Here is a 17,500-nt window from a genome sequence, read left to right on the forward strand (position 1 = left end):
AGTGACTTTACTTTGCTTTACCACAAGGATCATGCCTAGCTCGTTAGGAAGCACTTTCCTGGATTTCATAGTTATGTAGATGGTACTCAGTTGTACCTTTCATTTATCAACACTTGCAATTTTCAATTATGCACGTGATTGCCAGCTGAATAACTTACAGTGTACGTGTAACTAATGCATCCGCTAGACTTATCAACGAGGCAAATAAAATGCCGCAGAGAGCGGAGGGCTTCCAACACAACTACTATAAAACAATTGGACTTTAATCATATTAATCAATTAATGACACGCGCGACGACATCCCGGCACCGTAAGCCGCTCTGGCGCAGTGTCCAGAGCTATACCTAGAGGTTCCCATTTTTTTTTGTTTGATTTCGGTTTTTCTTCTGGTCATGCGCATGGGTGTAAATGAGTAAATGAGTACGTCATGCAAGGTCATAATGATTACCGCCGACCTGTTGGCTCGGTTGGCTCAGTTGGTTGAACATCTGACTGCCGTTCGGGAGGTCGTGTGTTCAACTACTCATCTCTTCAAATAACTGAGGAGAGAGTGCTGCCTTATAACAACATCCTCAAATGGTTGAGTTTACTCAAGTCTCAAGGTTATTTAGCCGAGCACGAGTGCTCTGCTAATTGGGAAGACTGCAAATCAGCTGTAATCAAAACAAATCAAACCAAATGCTAGATTTTGCCGGCGAGGGGAAAACCGGAGAATCCAGAGAAAAACGTCACGGAACAGAGTAGAGAACCAACAAACTCAACCTACATAAGGCGTCGAACCCTCGAATCAATCCCGGGCCACATTAGTGGAAGGCGAGTGCTCTCACCACTGCGCCAGCGCTGCTATCCCTAGAAAGATGAACTCAAAAGGAAAAGCTGCCGTAGTAAGCACGTTCTCATCAGTTAGCAAAAGCCTGGGTTTCGACGACAAAGACAATGTGGAAGGTGAAGGATCATGAGCAAAAGGATACGCAGATTCGAGGAGGAAAATACCGCCGCGAGGGCTAAGTTACAGGAACAGCGCGCAAAACGAAACGCAGAGAGAGAAAAGAAACGGGAAGAGATTAGGGCAAAATACGGAATAAGAGAAGGCCAGGGAAAACCCAATCAAAGTAAAAACATAAGAAACACAAATGAAATCGAGAAGGAAGACAAGAGTGCGAAGAAAATTAAAGATAGTGCGGGAGAAGAAATACCATGTAATTTAATAAAACGTCAATTAATCTGGAAGGTGTAGGTGTACTTTTAGAAACTTCATCTTCAACTGGGTATTTTCCTATTCATTGGTCAGTGATCAAAGAAAGTCGGTGATTGTATGATGTGTGTGCGTTGCTTCAGTTTTATTACATTAAGACAGTTTTTCGTGCATATTATTTATAAGTAATTACATGATTTCAATTACAATCTGGGAGGAATAAGTAAACTAGTAAACTTTTTCAAATTTTTGTTGGCCTTTGAAAAAGGTTACCTATGCTCATTTATTCCTACCTGCACTTGAAATCATGTGATTACGTATAAAGGCCTTTGTGTGTGGCCCATAGACCTTTTACTTCCTTGCACAAAATGCTGTGGCAAATAATTATTGATTGTTGTAACTATATAGTAACATTGTCAATTTACGTCAGTGTTTTGCTTCTATCACTCAATATACTTGAGCTGTTTTGGCCTGTGCTTTGATCAACTTTTGTGCTTCTCACATGGTATCCAATTTTTTTTCAGGGTTTGTGCAAGTGGCTATGCCCACGTTAAGTGGTGAACTACCAAATTATTAACCGGCTAGAGGACCCCACCTATTCTCAAGGGCAAAATGATCGCAGAATGTGTAGATTTCCTTTGGAAACGTTTCTTCAGTTATACAATAATATAAGGAATAGAGTGGAAGATTTCCCTAATTCTAAACACATTTTTATGGTAAAGGATATAATTGAAGTAGGAGACAAAAGATAGCAAAGAAAAAGTGCTCTCTTAGTTGTCTTTCGAATGTATTATAATTGTCAGTAAAGTATAGCAAGGTGAAGACAGTTAAAATATTCATGGTCTTAAACTAGTGGCAAAAATAATTCAGGGTTCGAAATTGCGACTCACTGGTCGCCAATGGGCCAAATATTGAGTGCTGGCGACTAAATTTTGAGAACTGGTCGCCAGCTGGCGAATCACGTTTTGTCCGATAACCCAGGATAAACAGGAGACAACTTCTGTATTTAAATCTTTATGTGATGAAATCATTCTGAACTGGTAGCTAGAACACGACTCACCTTTCTTTTCCCACTAAAATAATGTCTAAATACAACAAGAAAATCGGTTTCACACACTGGTAATTAATAGCACAAAATGAACTTCGATCACCGCGTTTACTAGGCGCCATATTGTTTCAGCGGCTTCATGGGATAGTGGGCGTACTTAAACACGATGTGCTTCTTGCCGCTTGCCGGTTATACGTGAGTTTTTGCGGCCAGAAGACGAACATTCAGCCCGAAGGTTAATTCAACATTTAGATCCATTTTCAGTTGTGAACGCTGAAAACGGAGATTTAGCCAAATTATCGAAAGGTCCTCCTCGGAACTAGCTTGATATTGATAATAGGTTGATAATGAACCTGGAAATCGCATATTGAGTTTGAAATTTGAATGAAACCCTCAAAAAGCAACCTGGCCTTAACGTAAAGTAGTTTGGAGAACTTGCCCCTCTGTTAGAAAGCGGACACCTGCAAATTTGACTACACAAGAAAGTACTTTAAGAAACCAAGTTCCTCTGATTCTGGCTAATGAAACCATTTTATCCCAGCCGGAGACTGGTACGAGCCTTGTGGTTGTGTGGGGTCCTAGGCCGAGCAATTGTAGCATTGCGTTTACTCGCGATGAAGGTAAGTTGCTTGCGCACGCAAGCTGTAGGAGAATAAAGAACTATGTTTTGAAGAGGTGAAAAGCAAGGATAAAGGCCCATGTCTGCCTTGCTATGGAAACACGGACTTAAAATGTTTTGTGCTTTGCTCCATTTTAAATAACCGTAAAGAACATCATCACCAAACTAAAGGCAAAAGCCGAACACAACAATGGTTTCAGAGGTCTTTTTCGTGCTGTTTTGCTTCTTGCTATTTAATAATTATGAACTTCCTTGCATGCAAAGTAACATTTGCAATCATGTTCTTACGTAAGTCATATATTAAATAAGTTGGCGACCAAAATTTATGATCTGGCGAGAAAATGTTTCCGATTAGTCGTCAGCTGGCACCTGAGCAAAAATGTTAATTTCGAGCCCTTTAGTTAAGGGTTTAGTCTCTTGAGGGAGCAAGAAGAAGGAACCTGAGGTGATGGATGAGTTGAGCCAATCCCAGCTGAGGAGAATTTTGATCGGGTCTTTGCGGCTCCTCTTTGAGAGGGGATTATTTTCGGGATTGAAACTGACTTATTTTAAACAAAGGCAGCTTTTTGTTTACTTTTATTTCTTTCAAACAACTGGATCACAAATTTCTGATGGCTTTACTTTTACTAGAAAATCAGAGACTGATGTATTTGTCTTTAGAAACCAAATGGTCTGATCTTCATTTCAGCTTTTTTAACAGAATAGTAGTATCCTTTCCAGGCGTACCAGTTGACACCATCTGCATATGAAGAGTGCTTGCCATGGTGATAAAGACCGTTCAGGTTTGACCTGTGACAGCCCGTATACCACCAAGCACCTTTAAAAGACACTGCACAGGTTCCAGACTGATCATTATCCTTGGTAGAAAAGGCAGCACCACGGTGGTAAGATAACGAATCACCAGCAGTTCCTGAAAATATTAAAGTATTGTAAAGGTACATGTAACTACGGATAACCAATCAATCTCCTCCTTAAGCTCCCACCCAATACGAGTATTTTTTAAAACAAAATCACTTGATTCTAGAAATTCTCCATTCAACTTATAACCAGAAGCTCATGACCTTGAAGGGTGTAACTTGTAACTCTTTTCCTTCGAAAAAAGCTGGGAATTTTAGGACAGCAATGTTATCACCAAATGTGGACAAAAATAAGATCAAAGCTGCCCGTGCGAGAAAATACACGAGCTACGTTATATCCAAATAAGGAAATTTTTAAACTCAAATAACCCCAGCTATGAACCAGAGGTAGGCCTGTTTCGAACGTCGAACTTTACATGTGCCGAATCTAATGCAAATGAGAAAAATCTATTGTTTTCGCGCATTTGCATTAGATTGGGCACATGTTAAGTTTGACGTTTGAAAAGGGACTTAAATGCTTTAAGGTCATGAGCTTATGTTATAATTTATTATATAATAAGTTCCTTTTTAAGAAGTTGAACTTAGTCGAAACAAAATGAAATGCGTTTGCTGCATTCTCCGGCCGCGGGAGTCACATCCATCAATGTCACAAAGCTTATACAATTTTACGTTTTTTTCACTTCTCATCAAGGGTATCAATGAAGTCTACCTTTTTTAAGGTTAAAAAAGGTTCTAAAAAGTTAAGAAAAGATATTACTCTTTTTAATTACAATAGCATCATTTCCTGCTGTCAATCACTGCCTTAATCATCGATAATCAAGCTGTAGTGTAAACCAGTCCAAGACATGCTCCCCCATGTATATTCGTGAAATGAAGATACATGTTAAACCCTTGGACTGGTAGAACTCGAACTGAGAATAATTATAACGAAATATAAGAGTCAATGTTCAATGTCCCTGATACCCAATACAGCATCAGTTGTACTCGAAGGACCAACCTTTCCACATGATTTCTTTGCACTTAAGGATTAATTTCGTCCTCTTTCTCAGGTCCTTTTCTGGTACAGGATAGGCTTGAAGCTCGGGTAGCTATATTGGGCTAACGTGTAGCATGGAGTTTGGTGTCAATGCTGCCATTTCGATGTCATCTTCAACGTAACTCAATGGCCTGTTATTGAGCAGCGCGACTTCTACATCAAGGGTCACCAACAACCTATCATCAACAACCTTTGACCTTATTTCTATGCTACACGAATGGCTTTCTTCAACAGATAACTCGAACTCAGCTGTTGAAATTGTTCTGCTTGATTTCAAAAAAAGCATTTGACTTAGTAGACCATACCCTACTAATTGCCAAGTTATTTAGTCTGGGCACCAAACCGTCAATTGCCAATTGGATTATCGACTTTGTGAGAGATAGAACGCAAAGAGTAAAACTGAATAGTGACTGTTTCTCAGACTGGACGAAAGTTCCCGCGGGAGTACCCCAAGGCACCAAGTTGGGCCCATGGCTCTTCTTGGTGACCTAACCACATCGCAGTTATCGTCATCAATTTGCGGATGATACAATTAGCTCCAATGTTTTCTCTAAACCTGATGCTTGTTCTCTACAGGAATGTGTTCAACACGTAGCAGAATGGTCTAAAACCAACCTGTTCCAACTTAACCCAACAAAATGGCCATTTGCTTCAAGAAACATTTTCCAGCTTTTGATCCGGTAAAAGTAAATGGTCAAAGTTTGGAAAGAGTATCAACAGCCAAGATCTTGGGCGTTACCTTCAGGAACGATCTTAAATGGAACGATCACGTGGATCTTATCACTAGTAAAGCTGCCAAGCGACTTTATCTTCTCAGACAGCTAAAACGAACAGATGTAAATGCTAAAGACTTGATAGGTTTTGGTTGCTCTTGTATGAGATCAGTGCTTGAATACGCATGCCAAGTCTTTCATTGTAGCTCAACGAAATACTTATGTGACGAAATACAACGAATCCAAAAACGAGCTATGCATATCATTTACCCAGACCTTTCATACGCTGATGCAATTCTTAAGGCTCATCTTCCCTCCCTAGTAAATCGAAGGGATAGTTTATGCAGTAAACTTTTTAATTGATGGCATTGTAAATAATAACTCTCATAAGTTAATGAACTTACTACCACCGAAGGCCAACTCTTATAGTAGTAGGTTCAGAAAGAAAAGGTACTTTCAGTTACCAAACCTTAAGACCAATCGTACCAGAAATTCTTTCGTTTTTAGCTATACTGATAGATACTATAATTAACTTGCCAAATGGGACAAGCTTAATCCATCTTCGTATTGTGAATGAATGAATGAATGGTTTATTAGATTTATGCATATTTATATATTTTAGATTATTGTATATTACTTTATTATCTTGTATTTCATATTGTACACGTAATTCAGTCTCACGACTATCTATCTATCTATCTATCTATCTATCTATCTATCTATCTATCTATCTATCTATCTAACCCCTCCTCCTATTGGGGCCATCGCAGGGTTTCGTTGCGACTGTTTTGCGGAAAGCGTTCTTGAAAAGGCCAATAGGGCTCTCGAATTGGGCTCCCCACCATGGTGCACGACTCAGGTCGAAACGCCACTTTATGCCCATTGTGACTAAATTTTCATGGAATTTTTCGTCGTGTTGTACTTCCCCAACCACTATACTGTGGCCTTGATGTGGAACCATTGTCTGAATAGATGACTTCAGGTCTTCCTCTTCGAGCAATGAAGCGCTTTAAGATGGCTACGATTTCTGATGTATCTAACGATTTCACGAGTTGTAGATGAACCGGTCTGCATGCATACAACACCAAGTATGCTGTGCTCTCCTTCTTGGCATTTGGTGAGTAACGAATTGGCTCTGCGGAGTCTGCTCCTACCACCTGGAATGCTCGAGCCTTCTGTTCAAGTTTTTGGAAGATTTCCTGGCGGTGGTATTCTGTAAGCTTTTGCTCGGAACCTTTTGCATCCATGACGGCTTCCTTTCAACTTCTTAACCAAACGACGTAACTGAGGTATCCAAAATCCCTCGCGGACCTTTGCCATGGTAATTCCCACTTCCCCGGGAGAGTTGAGAAGTAGGCTTGAAAAACCAGTTTCTGGGTGAACACATGATAGTCGGGGAGGTGGACTGGATATTCTCCCATAATTCGTCCTCGATATTCTAGGACTTGTTGATCGTTGAGTTGGAGATTGAGTTGTAATTTGTCGGTGTGGAAGCTAGGCTGCATTTGGGCTGATTGTTGCGCTTGCTTGATCCACCACAGCTCCTGAGCTTGCACTTCATCGGTAGTGATTGGACCGGACCGCTGATTGCTTGGCTGTGCTTGGCAATTTTAAATGAACCGCCACATTCATGCTCTGATTCGTAGAACCTTTGTTAGAGGATAAAGGTCCATCACGGTATCCAGAACACATCGGCTAGGAAATGCTAAAGAGAGGATTTCACGCTTTACTTTAGCTTCAGCCATGGTATCAGGGGAGCCTCCAATAAGACTTCCGGAGGCCACTTTGGCGGGTCACTCAACCAAGCAAGTCCTACTTTGAAGAAGGGGTGGTTTACAGCGTTTCAAATGGTGCCAAATGACTTCACTATGTTGCTGAATCGTGTGCATTCTATTTGAGACAAACTGAGGATACTCTCCTTGGCCCTTGATCTAATAGAATGCACGTGTCGAGTGAAGCCAGCCATGCACCGTGCTTGGGATGAGATATAATGCTGCTAGCACTTTGGTGGCAATATTCACGGCTATGTGGCCTGCGATTAAGTCTAATCTGGGAATAGATTGTTTTTTCTTGGCGAGTCAAGACTTCGCGGAAATAAGCTGTTGGGTGATGCACCACACACCCTGTCACGTAATTAATTATTTTTTTTGTCACCAGTTTGTAAATAGTTTTAGCCACTCGTCTTGTTCCTTAGTGTGAGTGTTAATTGCCAATTATACGATTCCCTAGTGTATTATGCATTATCCGATTTAGTGTTATAGAATTTCTTAGCGTTGTAATGTAGTCATCGCTTGTAGTCGTAATTTGAATGAATTAGATAACTATATATAGATGTAAAAAGTCGTGGGCGTTGGTTGATTGCTGAAGTGTCGCAAGGTTTGTTGACGAGCAGAAAAGCAAAGGGTTGAAGAACGAAAGCCTGAGGGCAAAAGGGAAGAGAAAGAAGAGCACTGCTAAGAGCCATTAGCAGCAGCTGCCGGAACAATCGATGACAAAACCCCTTTGTCAGTGGCGGTGAATGAGAAAAATTCTTCAAAGAATTCAAGAAGCTTGAGAAAAGCAAGAAGAAGAGAAAAGCAGAAGAAAGTGACACAGGTGCAGTAAAGTTTGAAAGAAGAAATTGATTGTTAGAAGAGAAAGAAGCACCGAGAAGAGAAAACTCGAAGAAAGTGACGCAGGTGCAGTAAAGTTTGTGGTGGGAAAGAACTTGTCGATGGTTTTGCTGCTAGTTTGGCACAGGACTGTTTGACTGTAAATACTGGAGTTAAGTAATTAGTATAATTAGTATTATCGTTAAGTTTTGTAAAGGAATAGACAATTATTTAAGTAACGTTAGTTTAGGTACCCTAATTATAGTCTGTAATATTAAGCAAGCTTAGGTTTTTTCTTTTTTTTTCCCTCTTCTAAATTAAAATCTTTAAAATTATATTCGTTATAAGTTTCATGCTTGTGCGTTGCGCAATTGTGGGAAGGGGCGTGTGTGTGTTATCGTCTTTTTTCGTTTTGTGTGCGAACCCACCATCACATATTTTTGGTGTCAGGAGTGGGATACTTTTCCTGTGGGAGTCACACACACCTCAGACACAATTGAGCGCCGCACTTATAAGCATTAGCGCTGCGAAAGGTCCTGACCATAATTCTTGGTCTTTGGAAGACCTTAGAGCTGAAGCAAGGAAAAGATCTCTTTTATTTGTAAGAAAAGACGGGGTGAAAACTTTAGCAAGTAAATTGAGAATGGAGGATAGACTTATGAGGGGTGAAAGTCCCGCGGCGGCAAAGGAACTGGACTTTAGTGCTACCGAGGATAAGACCGAATTACTTAATGAATTGAGCTTTGAACAGCAGATGAAATTACAAGAGCGAGAACTAGCCGTTTTAGAACTGCGTAGGAAAATAATGCAGGACGAAAGGGACGCCGAAAGGGAGAAAAGAGAGTTTGAAAGGGAATTGGAGAGGGAGAGAAGGGAATTTGAAAGGCAGAAAGCACGTGAGGAAGAGGAAAGATCCATTAGGGAAGAGGAACGATTGCGAAGTCTTAGACATGAGAATGAAGAGTTTACCATTCGAGACGTGAATAGGCAACAAAGTGCCGTAAAAAAAACCCAAGTTTATAAAAATCAGGGAAATGAGGGAAAGTGAAGACATAGATGATTACTTTAGGATTTTCGAGATGACAGCTAAGGCCCAATCTTTACCTGAGGTGGAGTGGGTTGGAAATCTTGTTCCCAAACTCACCGAAAAGGCCTAACCCATTTACCTAAAAATCCCAGAACCGGCCTCACAAGACTACAAGCAGAGCAAGGCCATAATTATTAAAGCGTATCAACTGACGGCAGATCACTATAGGTATAGATTTAGAACCTCCGAGAAAACAGCAGATGAAGACTTCGTGCAATGGGGCAATAGAACTCGAAGGTACTTGGACCGTTGGATGGCTGTTGCCGAGGCAACTGGGGATGCTAACAAGATCTTAGAACAGATAGTGGTGGAAAGACTCCTAGATGCAGTCAGTCCAGAACTGAGAGCTTGGTTAAAGGAGCAGAAGCCAAAAAATGCCAAGGATCTCGGAAATCTCGCGAATCTTCACATTCAGGTAAGAAAAGGTCCACTAATTTCAGGTAAATATGCTTCTTTTAGTAGGGGGCAAGGTTTTAAGCAAAACAAGGAATTGAATGTAAAAGAGGGTACGTCGCCAACGCAACCAAAACAAGGCCAAAAGTCAGTAGATCCCCAGAAATTTGTTCCACCCAACGTTAGGAATGCAAAGCCTGAGGTGACCTGCTTCAAGCGTGACAAAAAGGGACATATGTCGTATAACTGTGGAAGAACTCGCAATACAACTTCACAAGGGTATCTTTTATGTATGACGCCACTTAAGACTGACCAATTAGAGTTCCCAGCGTGCAATGTTAGAGGCAGAATTTCGGGCAAACGAGCTGAGATGGTTGTCGACTCTGGCTGTACGAGAACCCTCGTTCATAAAAGATATGTTAGCGATGCATCTTTGTCCGGTGAAAAGATTACTGTCTTAACCGCAGCAGGCGAACGGCTGGTAATACCTTTAGCCTGGGTAGAAATTGAGAGTGAACAGGGAAAGTACAAGGAATTGGTGGGGGTATTTGACAGGCTACCCGTTGATTGTCTACTTGGTAGGTCGTCTTTTGGTCAGACCCTCTGCAAGAAAAATATATTGGATCAATGGGAAAACAATATTTTGGCTCACGATAGGGAACATAACGAGGCATTCGTAATGATCCGACGACAAAAATCATTAGAGGAGGCGCAGAAGCGAGCAGATGAGATGATTGCTCGAAAAAACTCAATCGCAGTTAGAAATTTGTCGCAGAAAGAGACAAAGAAGGATAACGGTCTGATAGAAGGTATTTTGCCAACACTCTTTGAGGAGCAGGAGCCTTCTGCGAACGAAGAAAAGAATGCGGAAAGTGAGGAGAGGCAGGAGTCACGTATGGAGAATTTTGCACATAACATTCTGGATAGAAATAGGTGCCAGCTTATGGAAGATCAGCAATCAGATGTAACACTCGAAAAGGCCCGTAGTAAAGTGTCTCAGAAGCCCCCTGAAGAAGCGGATGGTATTGAAAAAGGATTACTTTTGCATCGTAAGTTTTAGGGAGACTTTCATAATGGTGCAAAGTTTGTCGATCGCATAGTGGTTCCAGAAGCCTATAGAGATGAAATTCTTCGTGTTGGCCATACCATTCCCCTAGCTGGCCACACGGGAAGCACGAAAACACTTAATCGAGTAGCAGCCCATTTCTTTTGGTCCGGTTTTAACTTTGATGTTCGCAAATATTGTGCAACCTGCCCGCAGTGTCAATTGGTGCAGCGCAAAATGAAATCGCAAAGGACGCCTTTGAACCCTGTAAAAATTGAAACAGAACCTTTTCGAAAGATAGCCATCGACATTGTTGGAGAATTACCGCGAACAACAACAGGCTTCAAATATATCTTAACTATCGTTGACTACGCGACACGTTATCCCGAAGCCATACCGCTAAGAAACATCAATTCGAACACCGTTGCTGATGCCCTTATCCAGTATTTTTGCAGAGTCGGAATCCCAGAAGAATTAGTTTCAGATCAAGCCGCTAATTTTGTTGGTAACCTTATGGCGCAATTGTATGATCAGTTAGGGATCTCTAGGATCAAAACCTCAGTATACCATCCAGAGGCTAATGACTTAGTGGAACGTTTCAATGGCACACTGAAAGTGATGCTTAAAAAGTTTGTTCGAGAGCAGGTGACGCATTGGGATAAGTACCTCCCATATTTGTTATTTGCCTACAGGGAAGTTCCTTGTGAGTCAACTGGGTATTCCCCATTCGAGTTACTGTATGGTCGTATGGTTAGGGGACCTTTAGCTGTTATAAACGAGACATGGTTTGAAAAACATCCCTCTGGGAAAGGTTTGGTGACCCATGTCCTCGAAATTAGACGAAGACTCGCAGTGATGCAGCAGGCGGTTCAAGAGCACTTGAAGAAATCACAAGGGACGCAAAAGCGACTGTATGACATTCACAGTTCCAGGAGACGTTTTGATGTTGGAGACAAAGCCTTTGTTTTACTGCCCACGCCAGGTAGCAAGTTGGAAGTTTCCTGGCAAGGCCCATACAGAGTTACTAAAGTGTTGAATGACGGGCTCAATTACGAACTCGATACTGGCAAGGCACACAAACAACATCGTACGTATCACATAAACCTTTTGAGTAAATGGCAGAGTCGTGATGAAATGGTTGCACTTATCTTGCAAGAATCGCTCGAGATGCCCTTACCACATGAACGAGATGTTCCAGCAATTTCAAACGAAGAAACATGGGAAGACGTGGAGATGTCCAAGGATCTATCAAAACTTCATAGAAACCAGGTCGAGTTGCTGCTGCAAGAATACACTGATGTGTTCTCTGGAAGGCCTAACGTAACGTCCGCGGCAACTCACCGGATCGACATAGACGACTCTTTGCCAATACGATGTTCCCCCTATAGAATACCACAGAGTCTCGAAACCGAAGTAAATAAAGAAATTGATAAGATGTTAGAGTTAGGAATAATTCGTCCCTCAAACAGGCCATGGGCGTTTCCCGTTGTAGTTGTTCCAAAACCAGACGGAACTATCCGATTTTGCGTCAATTATAGGAAGCTAAATAAGATCACAAAAATGGATGCATATCCAATTCCAAACATGGATAAAATGATAGAGAAGGTCGCAGCTGCAAAGTATATAACTACACTTGATCTCACGAAGGGATATTGGCAAGTTCCTTTAGAGAAGGCAACTACCGAGAAATCTGCGTTCATTACTTCTAGGGGCTTATACGCTTTTCTTGTTATGCCTTTCGGAATGAAGACAGCTCCCGCCACCTTTCAGAGGATGATGACTGACGTAGTATTGAAAGATTTGGATTGCGCTGATGCCTACATAGACGATGTTGAGGTGGATACGCCTTCTACATTCGCACAACACTTGTCAGATTTACGCCAAATCCTAGAGCGCCTTCGAGAATACAATTTACATACACGACGCTCTAAATGTAAGATAGCCATGAAAACTGTTGATTTTGTCGGACATCGCATTGGAGGGGATAGGATCGAACCACGTAAAGCTTTAGTTCAGTCAATCGTCGAATATCCCAGACCTCAAACCAAAAAACAAGTAAGATCTTTTTTAGGGATGGTCTGCTATTATCGTAAATTTATCCCCAATTTTTCTGAAAGAGCAGCCGTCTTGACGGATTTAACAAGAGGAAAAAGTCCAACTAAGGTTAGTTGGCTGCACGAACACGAAAAGGCTTTCTTAAATTTAAAGGAGGCTATGCAAAAACCTCCGGTACTAAGGCCACCTCATTGGGATGAAGAACTTATTTAGCAGGTCGATGCTTCCAATAGAGGCCTTGGAGCTATTTTGTGTCAAAAACGTAAGAATGGTGAAGAACATCCAATCGCCTATGCCAGCAGGAAGTTACAGCCCAGAGAGGCAAAATTAAGTACAACAGAAAAAGAGTGTTTAGGAATCGTGTGGGATGTTAAGACATTCAGATACTATCTCTTTGGCAGAACTTTTATCTTACAAACTGATCACAACCCGTTAACATGGCTGAATCAAGTGGAAAAGAAGAGTAGGAAACTTCTCCGATGGAGTATTACACTGCAGGAATACGATATGATCATCGAACATAAGAGTGGAAAAAAGAACAGCAACGTGGACGCCCTCAGTAGAGTTTAAGCTTGCTTTAGTTTTCTAGTCCCATATGCGTACTGTAGTCCTTTTCTTTTAAATCTCTATTTTTTGTTTTCCAACCCCAAAATAGACTTGGAAAGGTGGAAGTTGTCACGTAATTAATTGTTTTTTTTGTCATCAGTTTGTAAATAGTTTTAGCCACTCGTCTTGTTCGTTAGTGTGAGTGTTAATTACCAATTATACGATTCCCTAGTGTATTATGCATTATCCGATTTAGTGTTATAGAATTTCTTACTGTTGTAATGTAGTCATTGCTTGTAGTCGTAATTTGAATGAATTAGATAACTATACATAGATGTAAAAAGTCGTGGGCGTTGGTTGATTGCTGAAGTGGCACAAGGTTTGTTGACGAGCAGAAAAGCAAACGGGTGAAGAACGAAAGCCTGAGGGCAAAAGGGAAGAGAACACTGCTAAGAGCCATTAAAAGGAGCTGCCGGAATAATCGATGACAAAACCCCTTTTTCAGTGGCGGTGAATGAGGAAAATTCTTCAAAGAATTCAAGAAGCTTGAGAAAAGCAAGAAGAAGAGAAAAGCAGAAGAAAGTGACACTGGTGCAGTAAAGTTTGAAAGAAGAAATTGATTGTTAGAGGAGAAGGAAGCACCGAGAAGAGAAAACTCGAAGAAAGTGACGCAGGTGCAGTAAAGTTTGTGGTGGGAAAGAACTTGTCGATGGTTTTGCTGCTAGTTTGGCAAAGAACTGAACTGTTTGACTGTAAATACTGGAGTTAAGTAATTAGTATAATTAGTATTATCGTTAAGTTTTGTAAAGGAATAGACAATTATTTAAGTAACGTTAGTTTAGGTACCCTAATTATAGTCTGTAATATTAAGCAAGTTTAGGTTTTTTGTTTTTTTTTCCCCCTTCTAAATTAAAATCTTTAAAATTATATTAGTTATAAGTTTCATGCTTGTGCGTGGCGCAATTGTGGGAAGGGGCGTGTGTGTGTTACCGTCTTTTTTCGTTTTGTGTGCGAACCCACCATCACACATCCCTTTAGTACTTTCATCACCAAAGGCGTGCAAGGTAAGCTGCGAAATTGACAAGCAGCGACAGTTCTGGGCACCGTGAAGGTTTCAGTCAACATTGATGACTAGTCTGTCCGACGGTTGAGAAATGGGTCTTGATGTTTTACGGGATGTTTTACATCCCAGGCAAGCTTGCTGTTGCCCTTTCACGGTAAAGCTGTTTCCCGACCAAGGTTATAGGCTATGCAAGGCCACGAGGGTCATATCTTCTGGCCAGGTAATACAATACCCCTCTTTTGTTGTTTCGCTTTGCCTTTCGTTCAACGCTACTTGTGCCATGTTCTTTATTCCGGTACTTCTTGGTACTTCGTTTTCTCTGACCACACACTTATGAAGAATGTTAAATTCTTTCCCAGCTGGAGTCTCGGGCGATGCTCTATAACTCCTTGTGCAAGTTGCTCTTAAATAATATTGCCATATTCTTCGTATTGACCATGCAGCTCTCTCAAGTTTGCAAACGAGATGCGATCAAGATTTGCGAACAAGATTCATTGGTTGCGAGAGGTGTGTAAGTTCCCTTCAAAGGCAGTTTTGCTTCGTACCAACTGGCTGCGTTTCTTACTAACCGTGCCTTAAATTTTTCATGAACAGCGTGTTCAAGGCCAAGTACATCCAAGGCGCACAGTTGCTCGTAATCTGTCGGGGCTGATTGGGTTAACAGGATAGGGTTTCCGGTTCCCTCTCTTCCTGGCAACAATAGCGTCCATCCAAGCAGGATTTCTTTCAGCAACAAATTTGCCAGGTTTTCCCACTCTCTGTGAGGTCTGTCGCTAGTCTCAGCTCGATTAGCTTTTAAGTTATCCTGAGTAAACAATACCTTTCTTTGTATTAATATATTATAAATTAATTTAAACTTTAACTTTTTTATTTTGGCAATAAAGCTTGTTGTTGTTGTTGTTGTTGTTCTCGTCTTGATGGTTTTATATTCATTCGCTCCCAAAACCACGTGTATTGGAATCTAAGATCTTGCTTCCCTGTCTTCGATCTTGACTCCATTGAGATGGCTGTATAAGAAGACTTGAATAGCTTGGGTTATCCTTTGTCAAAAGTTGCGGGCTTATGTACTTTAGTGAGTTCCATGTTCATGTTGAGACTTCCATTCATCGCGCTAAGATTTGGTGAGTAAATTTCCACTCTTGTAGTCGATGAGCCAAGCATTTTATCTATCCTCCTGGTCACTGTTTCTTTAAGCTTTTTGTTGAGGAGACTGAGAAGCTTAGTTGAAGCGTAGGAACTTCCTGCGCCAGTGTCTAACAATGCGTGTGTTTTTATTCCATCAATGCCGACTAAGTCTTTGTTTTTGTGGTCAAGTGCTGTCAACACTCCTCTGTTCTTTAATCCCTTAGCAAAATTACATATTGAGGTATGGTGTCGTTTCCCACAGTTTTAGCACTTCAAAACGCTTGGACATTCAGAGGATTTGTGTGGCCCTGTACAATTGATACAGAGCCGCTTTGTGACTAGAAACTCCTTGCTCTTTTGAGTGAATTGAGAGAAGTACAGTCAGACGACCTGTGGTCTTCTGAATCACAGTAAACGCACTTGCGTGAGGTTCCCTTTCGCTGCTGAGTTTAAAACACTCGAATCGGGTCTTCCTTTTTCCTTAACGTTTCTTCTGACTTGAAGCTGTCAACTGGGTTTCGTCGTGTTCAAAGGCGGAGTGCGTTGATGAATTGATTTAAGTCCCACTTCTCCCAGTAGGGACCATGCCGAACAAGATCTCCTCTGATGTAGGGCAATTTCTCTAAGGTCAATGACACCATTCCGTTGACTTGATAAATCTGAGTATCCATTGCTTGTACGTTGCTCGACAGTTTTTTGTAGAACTCTAGAAAGGTTTGCAGTAGGAGTGTAAGGGAGGTCGATGATTTCTTTTACATATGCTTTGACAATCTCACTTTCCTTGCCATACTTCTCCTTTAAAATTGTTTTGGCTCTGTTATATCCTTCAGACGAATGCGGTAGAGCTTTTTATTGTCAATAAGCGGACAGACACATGAAAATATAATTCATGCGAGGATGACGCATTTTTGCTTTCGTCATATTGAAGTTTCTCGCATTTTTGTCTTGCGTTCTTCTCGTGTTTTGACTTGATTTTGACCCCTTTTCCTTTTTGTTGTTGTAAAAAACAAATTGATGTCAGTTTTTTATGTGTCTATCCTGTTATTGTTAAGTCGATTTTAGGCATCCAAAAGCTCACGTAGATACGTGAACTTTGTGACAGGCGGCACGTTTGTTTTGTCAATTCTGAGAATTGACCCCAAATTCGTGGTCAGTCGAACCTCTTGCAAGTTGATGTCGAATTGCATTGTTTTCTCTTGATCTTCAATCTGTTGCTGTAGTCTTCTTATTTTAAAAGGGATATTGACCAATTATATAGTAGGTGCCGGTCGGGCTCCCACACGGCAATCTTGTAAAACAGTGTAGTTGTAATGAAAATAAAACTTTTTATTTTAATATACTCTGAAGATTTTACCGTGTATAAATAATTAAAATTTAAAAAAAGCTGTTTTAGTTTACTTTGGAGCGTAGACTCGATGTCTTCCATTGTTCCAATAGGCGTTATCGAGGCTTTGGACGTTTGTAATCGAAGGTTCGGCGTGGTAAATTGAGGACTTCTAAGAGGTTTATACTCACAATGATCCCGTCGTGGTCGCCACGTTTGCTGAATCAGTCTCAGGCCGCGGGAGTCGTATCCAACAATATCACAAAGATTATACAATTTAACGTTTATTAAAACTCTCACATCAAGGCGTATCAATGAAGTCTACCTTCGTTCAAGGTCGAAAAAGGTTCTAAAACTTAAGAAAAGATATTGCGATATATAATTACAATAGCATCATTTCCTGCTGTTAATCACTGTCCTAATTGTAGCCAGTCCAAGACACGCGAGAGTGGTTGTAAGGTTTTTAAGAATCCCGGGGAATACACAAAAGTGTGTTACTTTTGAATGTTATACCAGTACTAAGGAATCGTCCTATATATTTCGATATTACTGGTAAGTCGCATTTCAATTGATTAGAAATTAGCCAGCTCCCTGATGGCTTCATATTTCACTGGCAGAGCCTAAAGTGTATGTAGCTCAGTAAATAATTTAAGTCATCGTGGTTTTTTCTCTGTAGTTGCTTTCAAACGTGTGATGATCTTGTTCCCTTCAATTATTTTACACAAGCGCATGCAGCAAAAAAACCAACCCAAAAATTAAGAAGGAGAGTGTCAATTAGCACAGAAAAACACTGCTCTCGCTGC

General features: G+C 40.9%; 1 protein-coding gene across 1 annotated transcript in view; it reads right to left on the reverse strand.

The window, feature by feature from the left end:
* Positions 1-3,405: 3,405 nt before the first annotated feature.
* LOC138008185 (microfibril-associated glycoprotein 4-like) overlaps positions 3,406-17,500 on the reverse strand; it is a 15,413-nt gene continuing 1,318 nt past the window's right edge. Inside the window, exon 3 of the mRNA XM_068855416.1 lies at positions 3,406-3,772. Within this exon, the coding sequence (XP_068711517.1) occupies positions 3,519-3,772 (254 nt within the window). The 3' untranslated portion in view covers positions 3,406-3,518. The remainder of the gene's footprint in view (positions 3,773-17,500) is intronic.

This window comes from Montipora foliosa, chromosome 6 (assembly GCF_036669935.1).
Source record: "Montipora foliosa isolate CH-2021 chromosome 6, ASM3666993v2, whole genome shotgun sequence".
Classification (NCBI taxonomy): Eukaryota; Metazoa; Cnidaria; class Anthozoa; order Scleractinia; family Acroporidae; genus Montipora; species Montipora foliosa.